At 51.5% G+C, this 23,651-nt stretch overlaps 1 protein-coding gene across 1 annotated transcript in view; it reads left to right on the top strand.

The window, feature by feature from the left end:
* Nucleotides 1-23,651, top strand: part of LOC115527998 (O-acyltransferase like protein) — a 64,191-nt gene that overhangs the window by 28,958 nt on the left and 11,582 nt on the right. The window contains exons 6-11 of the mRNA XM_030335801.1: nucleotides 3,425-3,604; nucleotides 4,455-4,557; nucleotides 9,493-9,594; nucleotides 16,096-16,261; nucleotides 17,674-17,753; nucleotides 23,023-23,136. Of these exons, the coding sequence (XP_030191661.1) occupies nucleotides 3,425-3,604; nucleotides 4,455-4,557; nucleotides 9,493-9,594; nucleotides 16,096-16,261; nucleotides 17,674-17,753; nucleotides 23,023-23,136 (745 nt within the window). The remainder of the gene's footprint in view (nucleotides 1-3,424; nucleotides 3,605-4,454; nucleotides 4,558-9,492; nucleotides 9,595-16,095; nucleotides 16,262-17,673; nucleotides 17,754-23,022; nucleotides 23,137-23,651) is intronic.

Genomic DNA, 23,651 nt, shown 5'->3' with positions numbered 1-23,651 from the left:
TGCTGTCGGAGTGTTACGGCGAGTCGCTAAAAATGCTGCTTTCTTTCTTGGGTACAATGACCCAGTGTGTTTTGTGCTACCCCGTGACCAGGGCAGAGCAGGGCTTGGGTTTCGCTGCAGTCATCCTCTAAGAAACAATTCCATGACCACAGTGTCTATTTTCGGTGTCACAGCGACGCAGATGGCTCACAGAACCTTGCTGGCATCACTAAGGTAAAGGATTGACGTCCACATCGAAGCCAGGGGAGTAAGTGTGCAACACGTTAAAGCCTGGCTGAGCGTATCTGAGCCAGAACTAAGTAACCCACTTAGCGAAGGGCGAGCTGGACGGCGCTTAGCAGTTGGTCACGTTGCGTTGTGTTGCAGCGAAAAATCAAAAGCATTATCTTCATTTCCCCCTGCCCATATGGCAAGGCAAAGACCACACACACACACACGCACACCCTGAAACAAGGGCCGCATCGTCATGCAAACAGATTTAGCACATGGGGAATCGTTTCTGGCAGAGTCCCTGGACCTGCACACAATTGATCTTCCCTTACTCCAACTCGGGGGATAAAGACAAGACACCATATCAGTGAATGGGCCAAAAGGTTACGAATATGTGATCAAGCAGCTGCAGGGGATATGTCCACTGTGGAGGGCACGGCGATGATTTTATCAGATCTCTTTGGATCTTCGGGCAAAAATAAAAACCGCTGTAACATTACCACGAGCTCCCAGCAACAAGCTAGTGGTAACACTACCACGAGCTCCCAACAACACGAGCTCCCAAGCAGCTCCCAAGCAACAATTCTTTTCTTAATTTTTTTCATGTTTATTTATTTATTATGGGGGGGGGAGGGGCAGAGAGAGAGGGAAAGAGAGAATCTTAAGCAGACTCCACGCTGTCAGTGCAAAGCCTGACTTGGAGCTGGAAGTCACGAACCGTGAGATCATGACCTGAGCCAAAACCAAGAGTTGGACGCTTAGCCGACTGGGCCACCCAGCAGTCCCTGCTCTGTCATTTCTACCGATGGGCCCTTGTTTTGCCCTCCTGCTTACTCTCTTGTTTCATCAGATACTGGGGACAGTTATGATGGCTTCTCCTGTCATAGTCTCAGAGCCCCTCAGTCACTCCTCATGTGACATTGTGCAAGAACTTGGCTCCCCAGCTGCCATGTAGAGAAGGTTCCACGAGCGTGGAACATGCTTAGCGACCTCCGCTCAATCCTGCCTGGGTTTCTAACTCTGCCCTTGGTGGGGTTGTTTGACCCCTAAGAACCTCAGGTTCCACATGTGTAAAACTGGGACATACAGTGGGATTTGTTGAAGGCATTAAATGAGGTAATGGAAACTTCCATCCTCCTGCTACGTTGCCTTTTTCCTCATTCGCTGCCCTTAAGCCAGAAGGAGGAAAGGATAGTGGCTTTAACTGCCCAAGACCTCTCGCTAACACTGACCTTGCTGAGGTCAGCTGGGTTCCAGGCACCTGCCGCGGGCTTCTAGTTGTCAGACTGAGGGCGAGCCTACAGCCACCGAAATGCACCGCTGCCTGTCATTAGGTTGAAGACTAAGCCACGGAGCCTGGCGTTTTAAGGCAGATGCACCTGATACGGTGTCAGGACCCAGCCACTGATACGTTAGGGTTTCAGCCCAAGACAGGACTCTCTATGATCAGGACACGAAGGTTACGTTCACTTTTTCAGCAGCTATGTTTACCTGTGGCCTCAAAATGGCGGAAGTGGGGGGACCGTGTTCTTTTGCTGTAACTTTTTTCTTTTTTTGGATTTAATACCATCGGAGTAAAAGATCACATCCTGAATGTTTGGAAACAAAAAATCGAGATGCAGAGAGCCCTAGGGTCAGCATCTTTTTCGTCTCCACATTTGCACTCACCAGCGAGTCAAATCAACATAAGACTACCGTGTCTCCTAGAAGTTTAGAGCCAAATTGGGTATTTCAGATTCCTGGTTCTTTATCCTCCAAGTAATCATTGCGTTCGCTTAGAGAGGTTTCCTGTTACAAGAGCCTGCCCTTTCCTACTTAGATGAGAAAAAGTACCAGCACGTGTTGGAGGAAGTTTCCATGAAGCAAACGGCTATGGATTTTAGCCCCTGGAAGGCAGGGCTCTTACTGTGTGGTCTGTCACTTCAAGCGGGCTCACGGTAATAATCGCTGAGAAAATCCAAAGGGGCCACAAGGTCTTTCAAAGCGCCACGACACCTTGTGGTTCGCAAACTTTGGTCCTCAAACTCCGGAAGCACCTGGAGGTCTTGTCGCAGCGCAAGCACCTTTGCGGGGCCCGGCCCTCAGAGGTTCTGGGTCGGTGGGTCTGGGGTGGGGCCTGAGACCGTGCATTTCCAACAGGCTCCCGGGCGATACTGAAGTGCTGGACTGGGGACCCCCTACTTTGAGAACCTCTGACCTACAGGCATCCTTTCAACTGATCTTCCCCATCCCCCTTGGTTTATCCTTTCCACTTACCAGCGAGTAAACGGGACTCAGAGAGGCCGTCTTCTCTACAGACCGGTTATTTTCAGACACCGTTACAAGCTGCTACTAGTTACGGGGAGCCACAAGTAGAATTTAGATGCAAAAAAAAAATCGAATGATAGCAAAATGCATTCAGGGCTCGCTTGCCAAGGTGGGCAGGCGTCAGGCCAGATGTTTGGCAAATACGCTCAAATGCTCACCGCAGCCCGGCCAAAAAGGGTGCTCAGTTTAAAAGTGAGGGAAGTGGTCCCAAGAGGTTGAAGGGAGGGCAGAACCGGCCAGGGCCCGGGTTCTGTGTGTGTCTCTCTCTCTCGTGGCACGTGGCTTCTGGGGAGCCGAGGGGAGCCGGGACTCGGGGTGCAGGACACGACTGGCCGTGCTGTGCCAAGGGCCGGTCGGTGAAAATGCCCCTAGAGGAGAGGGTGAGCTCTGTGATTTCAGGCAGGCACACGGGAGAGCGACTCCGATGGAAAAACCCCTATTTACGGCCAAAACTTCCAAAGGGTTGACAGTTACATTCCCCCAGTTCAGAAACTGATTTTAGATTTGCAGAGCCGGGTTATCCGCCAGCTCTCATTTGTAAATAAGTCTCATTTCTGTGGGGACTTCTTGAGCCTGCAGTGTTTAAGCACCAAGCTTCAACCAAGAGAAACCGTGAGTCTCTTGGAGCGGCTTGCGCCTTCCTTTGGAGGTTCCTGCTTCACAGGTCCAGCTGTTTGGAATGCATCCCAACGAGTCCGATCAAAATTTTGTACACATGAAACGGAAGAAGGGACGTAGAAGGGACGAGAGCAATTGGGCTTCAAATAGTGAGTGTGGCAGGTGTGATGGTGTCTCCTTTGCTCCTCATGACAATCCTAAGGTTATGAGATGGACTTTGATTCCCGTTTTGTAGCTGGGGAAACGTAGGCGCTTCAGGGCGGACGGTAACACCTGTGCTCTCGTCCAGGATTTTTAGGAGCCACGGAGCACGCTCTGAAATGCTTTTCGTGGCAGAAGAACGTGCCGGCCATCTGGACCACAGAGACGCCGGGGGGCATGTGCTCTGCGCTGAATGGCATCCGGGCTCTGAGCCTTCTCTGGATCATATCCGGGCACACCAGTCAGATGACTGCCTGGCTGTCTTTGGGTGAGGAGAACTCACGGGTCTTTCCGAGCAGTCGAGGAAGAGGGCCGCTTTCGCGCGAGGGGATCGTGTTGGGCCCGGGATGCGAGCCTGCAGCCTTCCTTCTGTTTTAGACACGTAGCCGTGACCCCCCCCCCCCCAGCCACAAGTGAGTTTTGGAAGGGCCCAAACCGATGCCCAGTAGTTGCTCCCCCTCCTTGTCCTACTCGACGAAGCCAGAAACTAACATATTTTTTCTCCTGGAAAGACAGTCAAGCATAAACAGATAAATATTATGCACCGGTGTTAAAGCCGTGTTTCTCGGCCTGCTGCCTCACTCCGGAAGCAGCACGGGAGCCGCTCCCGGGGGGGGGGGGGGGATGTGCACCAGGTCAAGGGGATGCTGCTGCCCTCCCCCCGCCCCCCAGGAGCTGTGGGCACCGTGAGAACAGGAAACAGTCCAAAGCCTGAGTTACGGTGGTTCCGTGGCAGATACTGTCAGGTGCCTCCGTCACCATTTCTACAAAATCCTCTTTTTTTTTTTTTTAATGTTTATTTAATTTTGAGAGAGAGAGAGAGACAGACAGAGAGTGAGCGGGGGAGGGGCAGAGAGAGAGAGGGAGACACAGAATCCGAAGCAGGCTCCAGGCTCTGAGCCGTCAGCCCAGAGCCCGACGCGGGGCTCGAACTCACGAATCGTGAGATCACGACCCGAGCCGAAGTGGGACGCTTCGCTGGCCGAGCCCCCCAGGTGCCCCGAAATCCCCTCGATACTATGAAAGTCGAAGGTGCTCCTCTTGCTTTTTTTGAAAACGTAAATCACACGACTTTCTTCGGTGAAACAGAAAGACAACTGTTTTTATGTTTGTTGCAGATAATGTGCTTGAGTGGAAAAGCAGAGTGCTTAAAAATCCACTGTACCTTTATTCTCGGAGTGGCCCATTCTATCTTGGGGTTGACACGTTCTTCCTGATCAGGTAATGTGGTGTTGTGTCTGCTGTTGTGCATATTGCTGTGTGTGTATGTGTGTGTGTGTGTGTGCGCGCGTGTGTGTGTCCAGCAATAAGCAAACAAATAAACAAGAACAAAATCGGATAGTAATAGCTACTAGGAAAGAAGAGCACAGCAGTTGTGAGAGAGAGCTGGTAGCTGTTTAGACTTGTTGGAAAAGGCTTGTCTGATGAGGAACTACTGTGGCTAGAAGGAGCTGGCCCTGGGAAAATCCTGGATAAGAAAGATTCAGGCCAAGGGAGCCACCAGTGCCGAAGAGCTAAGGAGAGAGAGAGAGAGACAGAAACAGAGAGAGACAGAGACAGAGATCCTTGTTAAAGGAGCAGAAAGAAGGCCGAAGCATAGTGAAGGTGGGGAGAGAGGGAGTGAGCCGGGCAGGGCCAGACCACAGAGGACCTTGTAGCAAGACTCAGGAGCCCGGACTTTAGTCTTGGTGGGACGGGAAGAGGTTGGATTGCTTTCGTTTGAAAGCGATATCATCTGACATTTTAAAAAATGATCACTCTGGCTCCTGTGTTCGCGGCAGATCTGAGGCAGGCAGGGATAGAAGCAGGGAGATCCATCAGGTGACCTTTGCTATACTTCCGATGAGAAACGATGAGGCCTGGAGGGGAGGGGGGGAAGGGGAGGGCCGGTGGGCGGGATAGAGTGAGAAGGTCATGTCCAAGATAGGCTTTAGATGTGGAATTGTCAGGACCTGTTGATTGGATGTGAAGGGCGAGAGAGAGGACTTCAGAAGGACTTCCGGCTGGGCTCAGGAGCTGAGATGGGGGGGTGGGGGGGGGGGTCTGTCTCGGGGTGGGGGTGGGAGGAGGAGGAGGAGGGGTGGGGGGTGGCTGGCATTCGCTGAGCAGAAAGCCTGGAGCAGAAGAGAGTCTTGGTGGGAAAACCAGGCCTTCCGTTGGAATCAAAGGGTGCCAACCCGGTGAAGATAACCCAGACACCCAGGGAGTGGTGTTCACTCAGCAGGGGCTCCGTGTGCCGGGAGCTCAGTGGAAATGTCCGGGCCAGAGATGGGAACTTGGGGGCCTTGGGTTACGGGCGGCCGGGAGGCCACAGAGCTGGCCCGGATCTCGCGGGGAGGAGAGCGCAAGCGAGGACAGGGCAGGGGTAGATATGCTAGGACCTCCGCCGCCCCAGCCCGCAGAAGTGGGGGAGAAGGGGAGCCCCCACGGAGTCTGAGAATGAGCGACCGGGGAAACGAGACGGGACAAGCGAGACACCGCGGGGCCCAGGAAGCCAAGCCAAGGCAGCGGATCAGGAAGGAAGGGCAACTCTGTGGGAGCTGAAGAGACGCGGAACTGCCCCCCGTATCTGGTGACGCAGAGGGGTGCCGGCGCCCCTGTCCAGGGAGTGGCCGCGCAGCCTGGGCCCTGGGGCCAGAAGGCAGGGCGTGGAGACTGTGGCGGGGGGCTGCGCCGTGCGTGGGCGGCAGGGAGCGATCGGGAAAGCGAGGGACCTGAGAACGCGTCCCCATCGCACGCTGACACGTCGGAAGAGAAAGCGACCCCCCGATGAATGCTGCGGAGGTTGTTGGCCCAACAACAACGGAGCAAGCTTCCAATAAGTGCCCCATCGTGCTTCTTGTGCTTTGTGTTTTGTTTTCTGGTGGTCTCGTTTCGTTATGTTTGTAAATTTAAAGCCGTGAAATTCAAAAGCGTACAAAGCGCCGGATTAGGAGAGAGCCAGCCTGCGAACAGGGCAGAGCAGCAGCACGGGGGGACGAATGACCATCATTTTCGGCCACACTTACTTCCCCGAGGTCCTCGTGGCTTTCCCTCCCTTCCTTCAGCGTTTGCCCAAACGTTACCTCCCAACAACGCCTGGCTCGTCTCCCTTGTTTAACACGGACCCACCGCACTCTTGCCTTCATTTTCCCTGATTTATTTCTCCTCTTTACCTAACCTTATAGATGCCACATATTTATTATTCATGTATTTATTGTCGGTGTCTCTCCACTGGACTATAAGATGGGACTTCTTTCTGTTTTGTGTCCTGCTGTCCCTGGAGCCCAAAGCAATGCCAGGCATACGGGACTGCCCAATAAGGAGTTGTCGAAATGATGTCTTAGTTGTTTTAGCTCAAGCTTCTGGTGTGACAGGTTCTTGGGGGTAAGGCAGAGAAAGGAGGGTACAGAATGAGCTGAGACCCGGTCACCAGGTGGCCAGGGTGACAAAAAGGGGCCCAGACAGGCGAGGGTCAGAGGCCACTTCTGCGGTGAAATGGGAACCACTGGGCACCAGACTTGCCAGGAGGGCATAGCTGGGTCTAACCAGGCAGGCAAACCCCACTGCAGAGACCTGGGGCAGGCCCCCGCTGGGTGGGGAGGTCGGCCCAGGGGTCGGCCCTCAACGTCCAGAACTCTGTTCCCTGCGAGAGGACCTAGCAAGAACAAGGCCAAAAAGATGGGGCTGGCTGGCGGAGCCCCAAGCCGTGGGAGGGAGGCTGGCAAGGACACATCAGCGTGGCTGGAATCAAAGCCAAAAACTCAATATGGAGAGTTGCCACCAGGAGGGAAGAATGAGGGCCTGGAAAGCCACCTGCGACACCAGAGCCGCCGTCGGGTCAGCCCTGAGATACCCCAAAACCCCAGGCCAAGGCTATGAAATTTCAGAAGTCCAAGAAAACTGCAACCCTGCACCCTTTTATTGGTAAAAAGACGACGTATCCGACCCCTGGCTCGCTCCGGGGCCCGGGGAGTGCCGGGCCTTTTCTCAGTGGTTCTCAGAGTATGGTCCCCGTCCGGCTGTACCCGCGTCATCTGCAAGGCTGTCAGAAATGCAGGTTCTCAGGCCCCACCCCGGGCCTCACCCAGCTAAGAGGCCAGGACTCCTGTTTCCTTCCCGTCCAACGTTCATTTTGTTTACTTTCTTAATTTGTTAGTGTTTATTTATTGATTGTTTATTTCACGTAACAAAATGTTAATGAGACGGAGTGCCAGCGGGGGAGGGGCAGAGAGAGAGGGAGACACAGAATCGGAAGCAGGTTCCAGGCTCCGAGCTGTCAGCACAGAGCCCGACGCGGGGCTCGAACTCACGGACCGCGAGATCGTGACCTGAGCCGAAGTCGGACGCTCAACCGACCGAGCCACCCAGGCGCCCCCGTTTTGTTCACTTTAAAGAGTGCGCACCGGGGCTCCCGGCTGGCTCAGCCAGAAGAGCGTGCGACCCTTGATCTCGCGGGTCACGACGTCAAGCCCCACTATGGGTGTACAGATTACTTACAAATAAGTACACGCAAAAAAAGAAATGCACCGATTCTTTTTAGAGAAACATTTCATTTGGACAATGGAAATCTCACGAAGGGACCCCTGGTATCGCCATCGTGCCAACAGCTTTTAACCTGTTATTCCGGACGATTCTCCCATTAAACCCGGGAAGCTGGAGCCGGTATCATCATGCTCGCGTTTACAGATGAGAAAGTTGATGTGCAGAGATGAAATCAGTTGCCCAAGTCCCCCCAGCTAGGAAAGTTCGAGTGAGAACGGGAACACGATGCTTGTTTCACGCCAAACGCAGGTCTTCACCGCCATGTCATGCACACATTTACGTAGCGAAACCAGACTTCTGACCATCCCTGGTGACGGCTCGGGAACCTTCTTCTACCTCTCTGGCTGACTTCACCCATTCCTGTTGCGGGATTGTGCTTCCCGCGGCGGGGTCGGGTCTCTGCGTCTTCCCAGCTTCCTACAGCAGGTTCTCCTGCTGGCAGAGCCTGTTTCCCTGCCCGCCTTCTCTTTGTCCTCTCTCCGCGCTGAACGGCTGGGTGTTGCATGGCCACACGCGGAGACCCTGATGCATTCTTTCCCGAAATTAAGAGGAGCCCGGAATCGGAATTGGCTGGCCTACTTCCACATCTCCACACTCCCTTCTACACGTCTCTATAAATTGCGTTCCTGTTATAGTGAATCCAACTTGCTGCGTTTCAAAAAAAAAAGAAAATCACGCTGGCGGACAATCAAGACATTCTCTAACCCTCCCTGATCCCCTCCAACACACACGCGGCCTTTTTTTTTTTTTTGGCCACAGGAAATGCATTTGTTCCTTAGAGAAACACCCACGAGGCCCATTGGCACAAACGTCGGAAGGTCAGGAAGCTCACTCACAGACTCGCTTATCATCAGGTTGTAACTCAGAGATGTGGCCTGTTTCTTTAGCTGAACATCCTGGGCGACAAATTTGTCGTCAGGATGTGTCGGTTGAGAATCTTGGGCAACCCACTGACCCTCTGAGCCTCGATTTCCTAGTAGGCATGCAGGGATCGTAGTATCTTCCCTTCTACCGATCACTCACTCAATCGACATTTATTGCAAAGTAGGTCGGTATGACTGGAGAAGGACAAGCGACACCATTAGTGAAGGTACTTTGAAAACGGTGTGGCCCTACAGAAGTGGAAAGCTTTGACACTATCGTTTCTAAAGGCCAACGCGGTAGCTCTTAGTGGTGTTCACCAAATGTTTCTGGCTCTCTTCCTTCCGGGCACTTGGTAACAGTCAACTTCCCGGACCCGTTGTGGTTAGGTGGAATCCAGGTCTGGCCAAGGAGGGGTGCCTGGGGTTGCCGTGATGCTAAGAGCTTTAAACATGTCGCTTCTGGGCTAGGACATTTAATTGCCGGTTTGAAGCCCTCCAAAATGCTCTTTTCTCTGCCGTGGTCACCAGTGACCTTTCAGACAGTGACCGCTCCTTCAGCCCGGGTGCCCTAGTTTGGAAGACGCTGAGGTCAAGGCGACTGGCCGTGGGCATGTTGCGCGAGCAAGAAAAAAACTGTTACTGTTTTCGTGTTGGAGATACCTTGTTACTGCTGCATAACTTATTGTACCCTGATGGAGACAACCAAATTAATCGTCGGATGAACTGTATCATTGATAAGTAATTCCCATGGCTCTTCTCTTTCTCTCAGTGGTTGGCTAAGCGCAAGGTCATTTCTAAGGATGCATCAGAATTCGGACAAAGGAACAACCCTTAATGTCATCCTCAGATACTTCCTCAGCCGCCTTACAAGGTAGGTCTGTTTATAAAATGTCTCAATCCATTATTGCTGTGTAACAACGTATTGCTTTTTTAGTCTTTAACCCTCTTCTGAAGGAACGTTCGAAGCAAAGTAAACTGAAAGAAATCGTTTTCTTCATGAAGTTGGGTTTTGCTGTCTAGCAGCTTTTGCCAGTGGAAGATGCCGATTTTCGTGATATTTGCCCTAATAGAATTTGAACTATATGAAACCAGCAGAAACCTCCTTATTCCTCCGCTGACGGGCAGCAGATTTCCATAAATGTGCTGTCCGATTTCCATGGAACGTGTCTTCAACGGGAGAATGTGTATGTCTTGTACGAACTAGTGGTAATTGTGTCCTGTAAATAAGAGTACCGATGGTGACGATAAAAATCAAATAGGATACAGCAAAGAGAGGGGCTGGTGGAAGCTTGGTGTGATGGTGGTTCTGCTGAGGGGGAGGGGGGCGCGGACGTGGCCCTCCTTACGAATGGGTGGTTGGTTGAGGCAGGAGGAGATAGAGTCCTGGGACGGAGGATGGAACCCGTGATGCAGTAAAGACACAGGGAGCTTGGGAAGCAGAGGAAACTTCAGCTCATGGAACCCACCCCTCCTTTTGTACAGTCTCTAAATCACGGTTTGTTGCTGACTGAGCTAGAGCTGGCTCTCATTACTTAGGGCCGTTGCCTCTCTTGTCACACTTCGTTGTCACAGAGCGGGAAGGGGCTGTTGCAACAATCTTGTGGGCTAGGAAAATGGAGTGGGTAAGTTCTGACTCTGGTTTGTCAAATCTTTCATGCTGGCTCAGTCCTCTACCAGCTATGTGACCTGGAGGCAGTGCCTCACCCTTTCCGGGCTTGAGTTTTCTCATCTCAAAAAATGGGAAGAATGACGGCACTCACTCCATGGGACTCTTGCGAGGATTAAATGAGAGCATGTGTGCTGAGAACTCAGAGGCACGTGTGACACACAGTAAGCCTTCCGCAAGTAGCTGTCGTTGTTACTGTGGTCACCACTCACACCTTTTAACCTTTCTGGAAAATAGGGTAAGAATGAGTATGGGCTACGGAATGGGCCTCTATTGATTTCTTTTCACCATGGCCTTTGCGGTTTCTTCCAAACTCTATTGAATGTAGCCCTTGTCCTGGATGCTTGACAGACTCCTTATTCCTTTTTTTGGGTGCGTGGCCCTGGGTTTAGCATGTTGTGCCCTGTGGTCTTCTAGAGGAGAGGGACCGATTGACATTCAGGCCACAGGTTCTTAGTGATAAATGCTGATGCAGTGTTAGGGGGTGGGGTGTGGAATCCAATGGTGGCATCCGATCCAGGGCATGGTGGGTTCTACCTGGGAAATCTACTTCAGAAGAAAAGTCCTGTTCTGGGGACTGAAGGACAGGAAGTGTTTTAGCAGGCAGATAAAGCAGTAGTGTGTGTGTGTGTGTGTGTGTGTGTGTGTGTGTGTGTATGTGTCTGTGTGTGAGAGGTCTTATGGGTCAAGATGGTGGTGAGGATCCCCGTGAGGAAACTATTGCAATATTTGGGGAGGATAGCAGATCTGGACTGACAATTGGCCGTGGGAACGGAGAGAGGGCAAGTCAAGGATGCTCAGAATTTCCAATCGGCACAATATGGCGGACGGTGGTGATGTTCTTGAGGAGGGAGCTCTGAGAAAGTGGCAGATTGGAGCCAGGAAGAGAGAGTCCAACCCGGGACATAACTTTGTTGAAAAATCGGGGGAAACATCACCAGCCCAGTTTGAACTCACTCTGTAAGGGAAACCCAGAGCGAAAGCAGCCACACTCCCAGCCTCTTTGATGGTCTCATTCTTGTCAGCAAAACCCACTGTTCTTACTCAGTTATGATCAAGTACTTGCCTACTTATCTCCAAGAGGACTGGAAATGAGATCATTTGTTCACTCACTCATTCTGTATTTTTTATACGTTTATTTATTTATTTTTATTTTTTTTTTTAAATTTTTTTTTCAACGTTTATTTATTTTTGGGACAGAGAGAGACAGAGCATGAACAGGGGAGGGGCAGAGAGAGAGGGAGACACAGAATCGGAAACAGGCTCCAGGCTCTGAGCCATCAGCCCAGAGCCCGACGCGGGGCTCGAACTCACGGACCGCGAGATCGTGACCTGGCTGAAGTCGGACGCTTAACCGACTGCGCCACCCAGGCACCCCATTTATTTATTTTGAGAGAGAGTATGTGTGCATGCAAGCACACGCAAGTGAGGAGAGGGACAGAGAAAGAGAGAGAGAGAGAGAGAGAGAGAGAGAGAGAGAGAACCCCAAACAGGCTCCACACTGTCAGTGCAGAGCCTGACGGGGGGCTTGAACTCATGAATTGTGAGATCATGACCTGAGCAGAAATCAACAGTAAGGTGCTCAAACGACTGAGCCATCTAGGCGCCCCTCTTTCTGTATTTATTGAGGGCCCACTGTGTGCCAGGCACTGTTGTAAGCCCTGGGGATTCAATAGTTAATAACCACGCAAGTGCCTTCTGGCCTGGAGGTTACGTTCCAGTGACCAGAGATGGATAATCCATGAATAAATATGCGACATTAAGTTGCAATATACAAATGCATTTCTAGCAGGTCAGGGACCATAGGTGGCACAAAGTGCTTATTTGGAGAAGGAGGCAAGACGGGGTCTTCTTCTGGAAGGGTAGTCAGGGAAAGTGACCTGTGTCAAAGGAAGTAAACGAATGTTCTAAGCAAAGAGAGTGCCGTGGGGGAAGAAGGGCCCATGTGGGGAACAGGTGTTAAGGTCCTGAGAAGGGAATGTGGCTGGCATGTTTGAGAGACCGCGGAGAGCCCACTGGAGTGGAGAGAGCAGCTTGGAGAACAGGAGGGGACGAGGTCAGAGAGGTGGAGCGGGGCCCCGTGGCCAGGATCGTAGAGGGCCTGTATGCTGCTTTAAGGACCTTCTATTTTACTGGGGCACAAGAAGCCTTTGGAGGGTTCCAGCAGGGGAGTGGCACGGGCCGAGTCACATTCTCCAAGAATCATGCTGAGAATAGACAGTAAGAAGACTGGGGCAGGAGACGGGGGACCCGGGAGCTACAGCAGCTATAAGAAAGTGCAAAACGCCAGCTTCCCGGGGTAAATCGGAACAAAGATTATGTGACGGGAAACAAGGAGAGTAGATGTCTCAGACCCTTAAAACTGTGTGATTATTCCAACTAGGGGTAACATGTTAAAAATCAGGGGTTTGGGGGCACCTATGTGGCTCAGTCGGTTATGCCTCTGACTCTTGATTTCGGCTCAGGTCATGATCTCATGGTCGGGAGACTGAGCCCGAGCTGAGCTCTGTGCTGAGTGTGGAACCTGCTTAGGGTCTCTCTCTGCACGCGCGTGCACTCCCTCTCTCTCTCTCTCAAAAAAAAAAAAAAAAAAAAAAATCAGGAGTTTTTGTTACAATAAAAACATTACTGATAAAAATATCTATCACAGAAGGTTATACACTAAAATTAAGGGTACCCACTGCAGTCTCACTCCCCCGCGGGGCACCTTTGTTAACAGTTTCTTGTAAATTCTCGCAGGTACTTTCCATGTACTTACATACTTACAGGCACTGGGTTTTTTCTTTTTTTTGAGAGGGAGAGACAGAGCGTGAGCAGGAGAGGGTCGAAGAGAGAGGGAGACACAGAATCTGAAACAGACTCCAGGCTCTGAGCTGTCAGCACAGAGCCGGGACGTGGGGCTTGAACTCACAAATCATGAGATCATGACCTGAGCTGAAGTCGGACACTTAACCGACTGAGCCACCCCCGTGCCCCTGGGTTTTTTCTTTCTTTCTTTCTTTCTTTCTTTCTTTCTTTCTTTCTTTCTTTCTTTCTTTCTTCCTTCCTTCCTTCCTTCCTTCCTTCCTTCCTTCCTTCCTTCCTTCTTTCTCTTTCTTTCCTTCTTTCTTTCTCAAGAATATGATTATACTATAAACCGTGCTATTTTACAGGTAGCTTTTTTCACATAATGATTTCATGTTGGCATATCAATCTGTTGCATGCAAGGACCCACCTCACTGATTTTATTTTTTTAAAGTTTATTTATTTATTTTGAGAGAGAGCGAGTGGGAGAGGGGCAGGGGAGAGCAGAGAGAATCCCCAGTGGTCTCCAAACTGTACTACAGAGCCGGACATGGGGCTTGGACCCACAAACTGTGAGATCATGACCTGAGATGAAACCAAGAGTTGGACGCTTAACTGACTGAGCCACCCAGGCACCCCACTGATTTTAAAGGTGGTCTGGGATGGCTCTGTGTGGGTGGACAGTCGTGAATCTAACGTGCCCCTGTTAATGGGTGTGGTGGTAATCCCAAGCTTTTGCTATCTTAGACAATGATTCAATATCAGTACACTTTTGTGCACATGTTTGGGGGTAAATTTCTAGAATTGGTGGTTTAGTGCATCTCACATTTTGATGGCCATTTTCCACTTTCCCTTCCCACCCACCGGCTAAGAGAATGCCTGCTTCTGGTACCTCGCACGACAGCCAATATTGCACTTTTTAATCTTTGAAAACCCTCCTAGACTTCCAATCTCCCAGCAGCTTGGACAAAAATGAAGAACAATTTACATTTATGCGATTCGTTCCATGTTGCCGGCTGTTTTCTTATTGATCTCCTTTGATTCTCAAAAACCCTTAGGAGGCAGGAATCATGATGCTCCTTAAAAGAATCTGAGGAATCATCATCCCCCCCCCCACCCTGTCCCCCTAGAAGAGGAAAGAGAGAAGTTACATGATTTTCTCAGTAGGAGCATTTCGACAGAACTAGAAACCACATATCCGTAGCTCTGCTCCTCAAGGTGAGGCCCAGCCTCTGCCCTGCCCCCACGGGCCCCCCCACTCAGAGGCCGAACTGGGGAGGACACAGCCTGTACCGTGCTCCCCCCCTGAGGGCATCTGACCTGAACTCCGTTCAGAGGGGAGCAGGGGGGGGGGTGACTTACTCTCCCCAGGGAGGCGACAGATGGTGGGAAGGAAGGCTTGGGAGGCGGAGCCCGAGGCCTGGGGGAGCAGCTGTAGGACAGCTCGGTCAGATGGCTAATGTGGCGGGGCCCGGGCCCAGGCAGGGCTCTGTGGCTGTTGTCTGAGCTGATCTGGGGAGATGCGTTTTGGCCCAGTCAGCAGCCCTTTCTCTCTGACCGTGATCTGCGATTCTAGGCTGCTCCCCGCATGCCCCCAGCCCTCCTGTCTGCTAGGCACGCCTATGAAGGATGTATCAGCGTGGGGAGCACCGGAGGCCGACAGGTCTGGGTCCCGGCGCCCACGGGGCAGCTGGGTGCTGCCCTACGACTCTGCTGGAGTGTGGACCTCCAGCAGTCCGGCCCTTCCCATCTGTCACAGCCAGCCCGGGGCCCTGACACCCTCCCCTCCCCCCCACCCCCGCCTGATGTGCCCGGGAGGTGCTGCTGGGCCCTGTGCTCAACTGGGAATTTCTACATATGTCCTTTTAAAAGACGGCTGTTGATCGTAGCTCACCCGGAATCCGTGCCGGGATTGCGTCCGCCCCCCTGCTACGGCCTCGCTTCGAACCTCTGCACCAGCAATGCCCAGTAGGTGGCCACCAGACATGTGGCCCGCTGAGGTGTGCCGTGAGCGTACAATGCACGCGGGATTCTCAAGACTCAAAGAAGGAAGGATGGAAAACTGCTCGCTCATATTTTTTATAGCGATTACTGTCGATAACATTCGGGATACGCTGGGCTACGTAAAGTATATTATTGGACTTCATTGTGGCTATTTCTTTTGACTGACAAACGCGGCTGCTGGAGAGTCTAAAGCAGGTGGCAGATAGGGCTGGCATTCTGTTTCTAAAGGACACCTGTGCCTTTCCCCCACCGTCTTTGTAGCTGGGAAGGAGGTAGGGTATGAAGGAAGGGAGGGAGAAAGAAAACAAGGAGGGAGAAAGGAAAAGAGGGAAGGAGCGAGGAAAGGCATTGTCATCCAGGGTGGCCACAGGGGGAAGGATGTGAGCTGGTGGCAGATCTCAGTGCCGCTGGGTGGTTGGGCCACCTTGGCCAAGTCACCCAAACTTCTGTGATTTCCCCATCGGTAAAATAGAGGTACTTTTCCCCTGACGGGAGTATTTCTTTTTTTTTTTTTTCCTTAATGTTTATTTATTTATTTTTGAGAGAGAGAGAGAGAGAGAGAGAGAGAGAGAGAGAGCGCACAAGCAGGGGAGAGGCAGAGAGAGAGGGAGACACAGAATCGGAAGCAGGCTCCAGGCTCCGAGCCGTCAGCACAGAGCCCGACACGGGGCTCGAACTCGCAAATCACGAGTTCATCACCACCTGCTCAGTGACTGACGTACGTTTGCCTCAGCAGCACCGGAGCCCCGGGGTGGGAGCTCAAGAATTTTTACCCACGAGCGTAGGAACGTTTGAGGTGTGGGCAGCTGGTCGCCCACCCAGCACAATCTGTTTCAGAGCGTCTCTGTCGCTCACCCCGGGGACTGAATGGAACCACGGTGGAGAGTCCCCTTCTCTCTTCTGGCTCTTTCCTGCCAGGTTGCAGCCCCTTCACATGTATTCGGTGTGCTTGCTGGCTGGATTGTTTTCTCTTGTTCCCTGGGGACCCGTCTGGGAAGTGCCCAAGTTCCACGTGGATAACTGCCGGCGAGCGTGGTGGACGAATCTGCTGTTGCTAAATAATTTCCTCTGGGTCCCAAACGCGGTGAGTCCCTCGTCATGGGCTGGGAACAGGCAGATGGGCACGAGCCAACGTGGGGTGTCACTTCACACGGTTCGTGAACTTTCCAAGGGCCCGGCCTGGGTCTGATGCCCTTCCTTCTGGCACTTTCTCTGGAGTAACAGTGAAGCCACGGGAAGGGGGTGGCTGGGGGCAGGGAGACTAGCCTCTTGGGATGGGTGAGTGTTACCAAACCAGCCTTGGCAGGGGCAGTTGCTGTGAAAAGCAGAGGGAGGGAGCAGGGTGGTGGGCACCGAGGGGCCAACCGTGCAGGTGCGTGTCCGGAAGCGGCCAACCTTGCTCCGTCAAGGTTCCATGTCACACCCCACAGAGAAAGGACACTTGCCTTACCTCCACGCAGACGGCCTGTAACTGGGATGGAACGTTGCACCTCACCTGCGCCATAATGAGTCGTTTTTCCATCTCAAGCCAGATCAGACAGAGCCACAATATCTGTCTATACTGGCTGGGGCTTCCCCCGAAGCCCTCGGATCCTCACGATGACATCGGAGTCAACGAAAGTGAAATAGGGGTAATTGAATCGTGTGTGCCAGGTGCGGACCGGCTTGGGTCCCACGTGGGAATCAGTGGCGAGGACACGAGCCAGCCACCTGTTTGAGGCAAAGCCCACCTTGGTCCTTGAAAGTGGACGCGTGAGGGCCGTCTGGCCTGGAGGTCTCACCGATCCCCCACCTCGGGCACTTCCCTTTAGCCGGGACAAGGAAAGCTGTCACTTGTGCTGGATAAGTCTGGGCTCTCGAGGACCTGATTGGGGACTGGAGGGAGCAAGGAGCCTTTTACCTCCGGAGCCCTGGAGGGAGCTGCCCCCAGGAACTTCGTCACGTTGAAGAAGAATGAGGCAGGTAACTGGCTCATTTCACACCAACCCGGACAGCCTGCGGAAAGACGTGGCTTTGGCCAGACGACCGCACGTCCGTCACACGTGGGAACTCTGGGCTCTCCGGCACAAGCTCGTCTGGAGCCAGGCTTCCAATCTAGATGAGCGCATTCCTTCCCGGGGGCTGGGGAGGGCCGGCAAGGCAGGGAAGAGAGGACAACAGGGACCCTTACCGGCTCTGAGGGCACCAAAACGATAATTGTCCCTTACGTTCGTGTAACGGGGTGGAGTTGAGTTCCTCCAACTGCCCTGGGAGCTTAGCTTTTCCTGCTTTTTTCAAGAGAGAAAGCTCTGCATTTCCCTTTTGTAACCTGGCAGTAACAATACTCAGCACCTAGGCTCCTTACAGGATTAAGTGAGATGAGGTATGTGAAATCCTGTGGCCCCAAATTCCTCTCTCTTCCCTTGGACCGCCCCCCCCCCCACACCTCCCCGGTCTCCAGCTCCAGGAAGGTGAGCGAGTGGCCCCGGTGAGTGACCTCTGCTCCTCTCGTTTCAGTGTAATGGCTGGACGTGGTACCTGGCCAACGATTTTCAGTGCCATCTCATCACGCCGGCGATCATCCTCATCCACAGAAAGTGAGTGTCCCCGGGACCGGCGGGTCTGGCCACGGGACCTCTCCCACGGCACCCCCAGCGAGCGCTCCAGCTCTGGGCAGAGCAGCCTTTGCGATTTAGGAAACGAACTTTTCAGAGCAGCGTGGACACCGAATCCTTTTCTGTTTATCTTTCTCCACGTTCTCCTCCAAGCTTCGTCCTGCACACACCCCTCTGTGTTTTTGCAGGGTCGTAATCAGGGCGTGCGTAACCTCTAGTCTCAGTCTTTTCCATTCACCTGTCTTTGTAAACATTTCCGCGTAGCGACACGATCCACATACTCCGCGGTTTTAGGATTTCTATGCCATTGTTATGGTCGGCCATCTACATTATTTCCAGTGTTTCATGACTCCACGTGGCACCTCAGTGACTGTCTTTGAACGTACGACTTTTTCCTCCTGTTCATTTCCTTGGGGACCCATTTCCAAGTGGAATGACCAGGGCAAAGCACAGGAACGATTTCTTGCTGCTTGTTCCATATTGTGCGGTTGTTCTCCAGAAAGAGGGAAGTAACTACCGCGCCCCCAGCGATACATCAGTGTACCTGTTCCCCCATTAGATATTTATTACCGTAATTTTTGTTAGTTCTAGAAAAGCTCTCAGGCCTCAATAATTCACGAGGACACTTACAGCTTGTGGAATATCCATGCCATATCTTAAAAGATTTTTCCCTTTTTTTGTTGTTAACATACATGTTCAGTTTAAGAGGTATGGGAAGATAGTAGGATGAATAGAGGGGAAAACCATCACCCTAGACCCATTCCTCACTCAAGAAGAGGTGAATTCCCTGTCAATATTTCTGTGCTTATCTTTCTGATCTTTTTCCGCACCACTTTTTAAACATGAAAGGCTTCTGTGTATATACATCAGTATCTTTCTTTTATTTTTATTTTTATTTTTTTAAAATTTTTTTTCAACGTTTTTATTTATTTTTGGGACAGAGAGAGACAGAGCATGAACAGGGGAGGGGCAGAGAGAGAGGGAGACACAGAATCGGAAACAGGCTCCAGGCTCCGAGCCGTCAGCCCAGAGCCCGACGCGGGGCTCGAACTCACGGACCGCGAGATCGTGACCTGGCTGAAGTCGGACGCTTAACCGACTGCGCCACGCAGGCGCCCCAGTATCTTTCTTTTAGTAGTTACATGACGTAAGCGTTTTCTAAGCGTGCTTCTAAGAGACACAATTTTATCTATTTATTAAAAAAATTTTTAATGTTTACTTTTTGAAAGAGAGAGAGAGAGAGAGAGAGAGACAGAGCATGAGTGGGGGAGGGGCAGAGAGAGAGGGGGAGACACAGAATCCGAAGCAGCCTCCAGATTCTGAGCTGTCAGCATAGAGCCGGACGCAGGGCTCAAACCCACGAACCGTGAGATCATGACCTGAGCCAAAGTCGGTCGCTTAACCGACTGAGCCACCGGGCGCCCCTATTTATTTACTTCAAGTAAACATAATTTTAATATGTGTGTAACGTTTCATTCTATGGAATGAACTGTAATCTACTTATACCTTCCCCTGGTGTTAGATACTTGGATTATTTCCAATTTTATGCTTGCTTTCGTGAATAATCGTCTGATAACTATTTTCGTGGCAATCAGAGTCTCCACTCTGCTATTTCTTTGGAATGCATATCTTTAAGGGGAATCCCTGGGTCAAAGAGCATGAATGTCTTCTAGGCTCTTGAAGCATAATGACAAATTGCTTTCCTTAAAGCTTCTTATCAATGTTCAGTCCTCTGGCCACCAATTACACGGTTGCCAATATGGAATGTTCCTAATAATACAAAACAAAATATAAACCTTGCTATTTGGATATGTAAGAAAATAGTCATTTTTTCCTATCTAACTTGCAAGTTTTTAACTCCTAGGGGTGAAGCGGAGTTCTAAATACGCCTTGACCTGCTCTATATTGTGGTTACCTGTTACTACTCTTTGTAGGACAGACCTTTGAATCACAGGCTGACCCATGAGGTTGCCTGTTCTAGCCAAATGCAAGCGTTCAAGCCATCATGATTTTAATTTAATCTAAGAATTAAACACCAAAAAAAAAAAAAAAAGGGAAATCTGCTTTTTCACGTATCTTAAACACACAATGCTTTCTAACTTTAAATGTACAGGAGCTGTTTTTTGGTTTTTGTTTTTTGTCTTTTTACTAACCGTTAAAAAAATGTCCCATGGATACCACTCAGCACAGAGGCGGTTTTGCTGGTATAGTGAGTTTGAGTCAGAAGACGTGGCAAGCTCTTCCCTACCCCGTCTCCTGAAACAAAAGCATCTGAATCAAATGGCTTATTTTCTCAGAGTGGGGGCTGGGAGGTGGAGAGGGCAATTTTGGATAGCATAATAGAACTGATAAGAGCCTATGAGATTGAAATAAAATCCGACGATAAGATGGAAATGAGATCTAAGAATCACATTGCTTTCTATCTTGGAAATGAAGGTTTAAAAAAAAAGAGCTCCGAACATCCTCTGGTAGAAAGACGTACCACTCTCTGCCTCCTTGATTTATACTCACACCTCCCAGGATGAAATCGCTGAGAACAGTGGGGATTAGGAATTAGTGTGCCCTCCCACTCTCACCTCAGTGTGGATCAGACAAGGAAGGTTGAGAGTAGGTCAAGGTGGCTTTGGGATGCTGACCTCCCTTCCCCTCCCCGTCCCTCCCCAAGCCCCTTAGAGAGGGTGGGGATTCCTGGGACACTCCTGGGTCGATGATCCCTGCTGCTGCTGGAGAGGGGCTCCCTGAGCAGGAGGCTAGACCTATTCAGGCCCCCAGGGCCTCCACGGGGGTGGACTCTCCCTCCCACAAGGCAGTCAAACCCTCAGAGCTCCAGGGGCAGGGGAGCACCTGGCCCAATTCTCTGGGGCTGTCGCAGGCCTCGGCTCCGTGACGGACTATGGCTGCTTCGAGAGCTCGGGAGACCTTGGCAAGAGCCTGCGGGGAACAGGTGGGGCAGGTGTGAGGCCTCTGCAGGCCCGGCAGCCTTGGCAGAGGAGAAAGAGCGAGCCTCCACAGGTCTCCTCGGAGGTGGCATTTGCAGCAGGATGTGCTCATTGCTGGTACAGGTATTTGTGAAGAAACACCGAGAAAAATCCTGTGGGGCCTCCTGGCCAGGGTGCTGGGGGCTGACAGGCTTTCAAAGAATATCAGGGTCTTTTCAGACCATTCCTTCCTCCTCTTGGGCTATATGGCCCCTGAACGGGCCCTTCTGAGGGACCAACCCTCTTGAGAGAATGGGGATAGTGGGTGGCACTTGAAGCCCTGGGCTTTTCTCAGTCCCACGGTCGTAGGAGGAGTCCCCTCAAACAGGCAGAAAATACAAGCACTGACCCGAGCTGGCAGAGGGGACCCTTTGGCACAGGGTTGGTTTCTTCTGAGGCCTGTCGCTGTGTCTTCACGCGGTCTTTGCTCTGTGGTTGTCGGTCTTCTCATCTCTTCTCATGAAGGTACCAGTCACATTGGATTAGGGCCCATCCCAATGACCTCATTTCACCTTCATTGTCTCTTTAGAGACCCTATCTCCAAATGGAGCCACATTCTGAAGTGATGGAGGTTAGAATTTTTTTTGGGGGGGGGGACAAAATTCAGCCCATAACAGTCTAGATTAGGAGGCTTTATTAGTTTTATTATAGAGGCAGTTAGCCCGTGGAGACTTGTCTGACTCCTGGGAGGAGGTGCCATGGGTTGGGCTCAAGTCTCCCAGGGAGTTAAACAAATATTGACTTGGGTACATGCAGGTTTTTATTGGATGGCCTTACTGGATGGTTAACCATTGACCTAAGACAATGAATTCTTAGTACCTCCTCACTCTAGACCTACTAGAGTAGGTAGTAGGTGGGGACCTACTCGAGTGTCCTTATGACTTAAGACCCCTGAGTCCCCAATGTCAGCATCTTTCCTAGAGGCTGTCATGAAAGGTAGATTTTCAATTCCTCAGCTAAAAATCAGCACTATACAAGCTTGTGGCCGTGCAATTACATTTAGCTTCTAAATGGTGGGAGGTATATAAAAGGTAGAGCTGTTTTCCTTTAGAGAACACACTTGTATAGAATGCCAGTAATCCAAGGAGGGCAGAACTAAATGGTCTGGCAAAAGGAACAGTAAATAGACAGCATTGTTGTCATACCTTCCCAGCCCACTCTCACAGCAGACATTACTAATCAATCACAGCACCACTGAGCTAACACTCCTCCATTCCGAGCATTAACACTAACCTAGAATTGGCACTCTGGATGAAAATCATTTGCCGTTTGCCTCACTCATGATAAACGAATGGTCCCTTATCCCCTCCTCATGAAGAACCGTGGCAACTTCACGCAGTGGAACGGGATTGTCAAAGGCACCGTCTGGGCAGGGTTATGCCTGGATAGTCTTGTCTTACGCCTGTGTTTGCCATTCCTTCTATACTACTGCACATCGTCTTTGTCCCACCCCTCACGATTCTGAGGAGGTGCAACCAGTGCCTTACGCTAACTCTAAAGCCTATGTCCCTAAATCTCATTTCCTGCCCCAGAACCTCCTACATACTACAGCTGGGCCTCCTTCGGGATCTTTCTTGGCCTTATACATGTGTAGTCCCAAAGTGTGGAGGAATTAACTTTCGTGGAGCCACCCTTGGCTCATGGGGGATAAAAGACACTGGGAAGACGCCTCTTTCTTTCATCTTCCACGACAGTTTTCAGGCGCATCTTCCACAGAGCATTCTGGAAGAATTGAGTACTGGCCACCTTGACAGCACATCCTTGTGTTAGTTTTCCCTGCTTCCCTGTTCTACATGCCATCCCTCATTCCTACCCCCACATCAACTCCCTGCACCCAGATGTTTGTCTCAGATTGCATCTGGGTGGGGGGAGAATCCCTGGACCGCCTCTTACCCTAACCCCGTCCCTGCGTCCCCCTGCGCCCGACCGTCCTTTCTCTCCCGAATCAACCACCATTTATGTCCGCGTAATGCTTCGTGGGTGGCAAGGAACATTCCCAAGCATGGTCACATCTTGAGCCGCACAGTACATTTCAGGGTGAAGATGAGGAAAATCAAGTTCAAGGTCCTGCCTAGGGTCGCACAGCCAGTAAATGGTCACATTTAAAGGCTAAGCCAGTTCTCTTGACTCACAGCTGCCCCCACATCAGCCTCTCTCAAAGGCAGGCCTGGCAGGAAGTGCCTCTGATTGCCAAGCTTTCAAGTCTTTCGTGGCCACAAATTTTGCAGCGAAGGAAACTGAAGAGTGCTTCTGTCAATGTCCTCTCTTTGCAGAAGTAAACATGTCCTTGTCCTCCTCGGGGCCATGCTGTTCTTGGCATCTTTCACTGCCACAGCTCTGCTCACCCTGGCTTACTCCCTTCCGGTCGCAGCTCCGTCAGAAGCAAGGTAACCCACGGTTCCCAGCCGGGCCCTCTTGCTTGCCTGCCCTCTGAATGGCCAGGACCTCCCAGGGAGGCTGCTCAGCGAGTGCCAGGCTGTTTGCGCTGTGTGCGGCGGCTCGTGGAAAAACTGGGTGGGAAATGTTCAGCCTGGATGGGAAAGTTGATTGCGTTTTTGTTTCCAAACTTCTGACCCTTTCAACTTGCGCTGGCGGGGGGGGGGGGGGGGGGGGGTCTTCTCTGAAAGCACCAGGAACGCGTGGGCTGCCCGTTGAAATGTTTCTCGGAGGAAAGGAGCGCCCCCACGCGGCTGTATTGGGTTTCTCCTCCCGCGGCCGACTTGCCCCTCGGAAGCTCAATTATTGGCTGGAGAGACTGAAATTTACGGAAGTGGGGGTTATCCCTTCAAGGTCACACGGCTAGTAAGCGGCACAGGTGTGAGTGGAACCGAGGACCTTACCCGCTATGCTATTTTGCTTCTCCAGTGAGGTTTATATCACGATTTTTCCTTATCACCACCCT

This window comes from Lynx canadensis, chromosome D3 (genome assembly GCF_007474595.2).
Source record: "Lynx canadensis isolate LIC74 chromosome D3, mLynCan4.pri.v2, whole genome shotgun sequence".
Lineage (NCBI taxonomy): Eukaryota > Metazoa > Chordata > Mammalia > Carnivora > Felidae > Lynx > Lynx canadensis.
The sequence above is the reverse complement of the archived record's forward strand: the minus strand, read 5'-3'. Positions and strand labels throughout refer to the sequence as shown.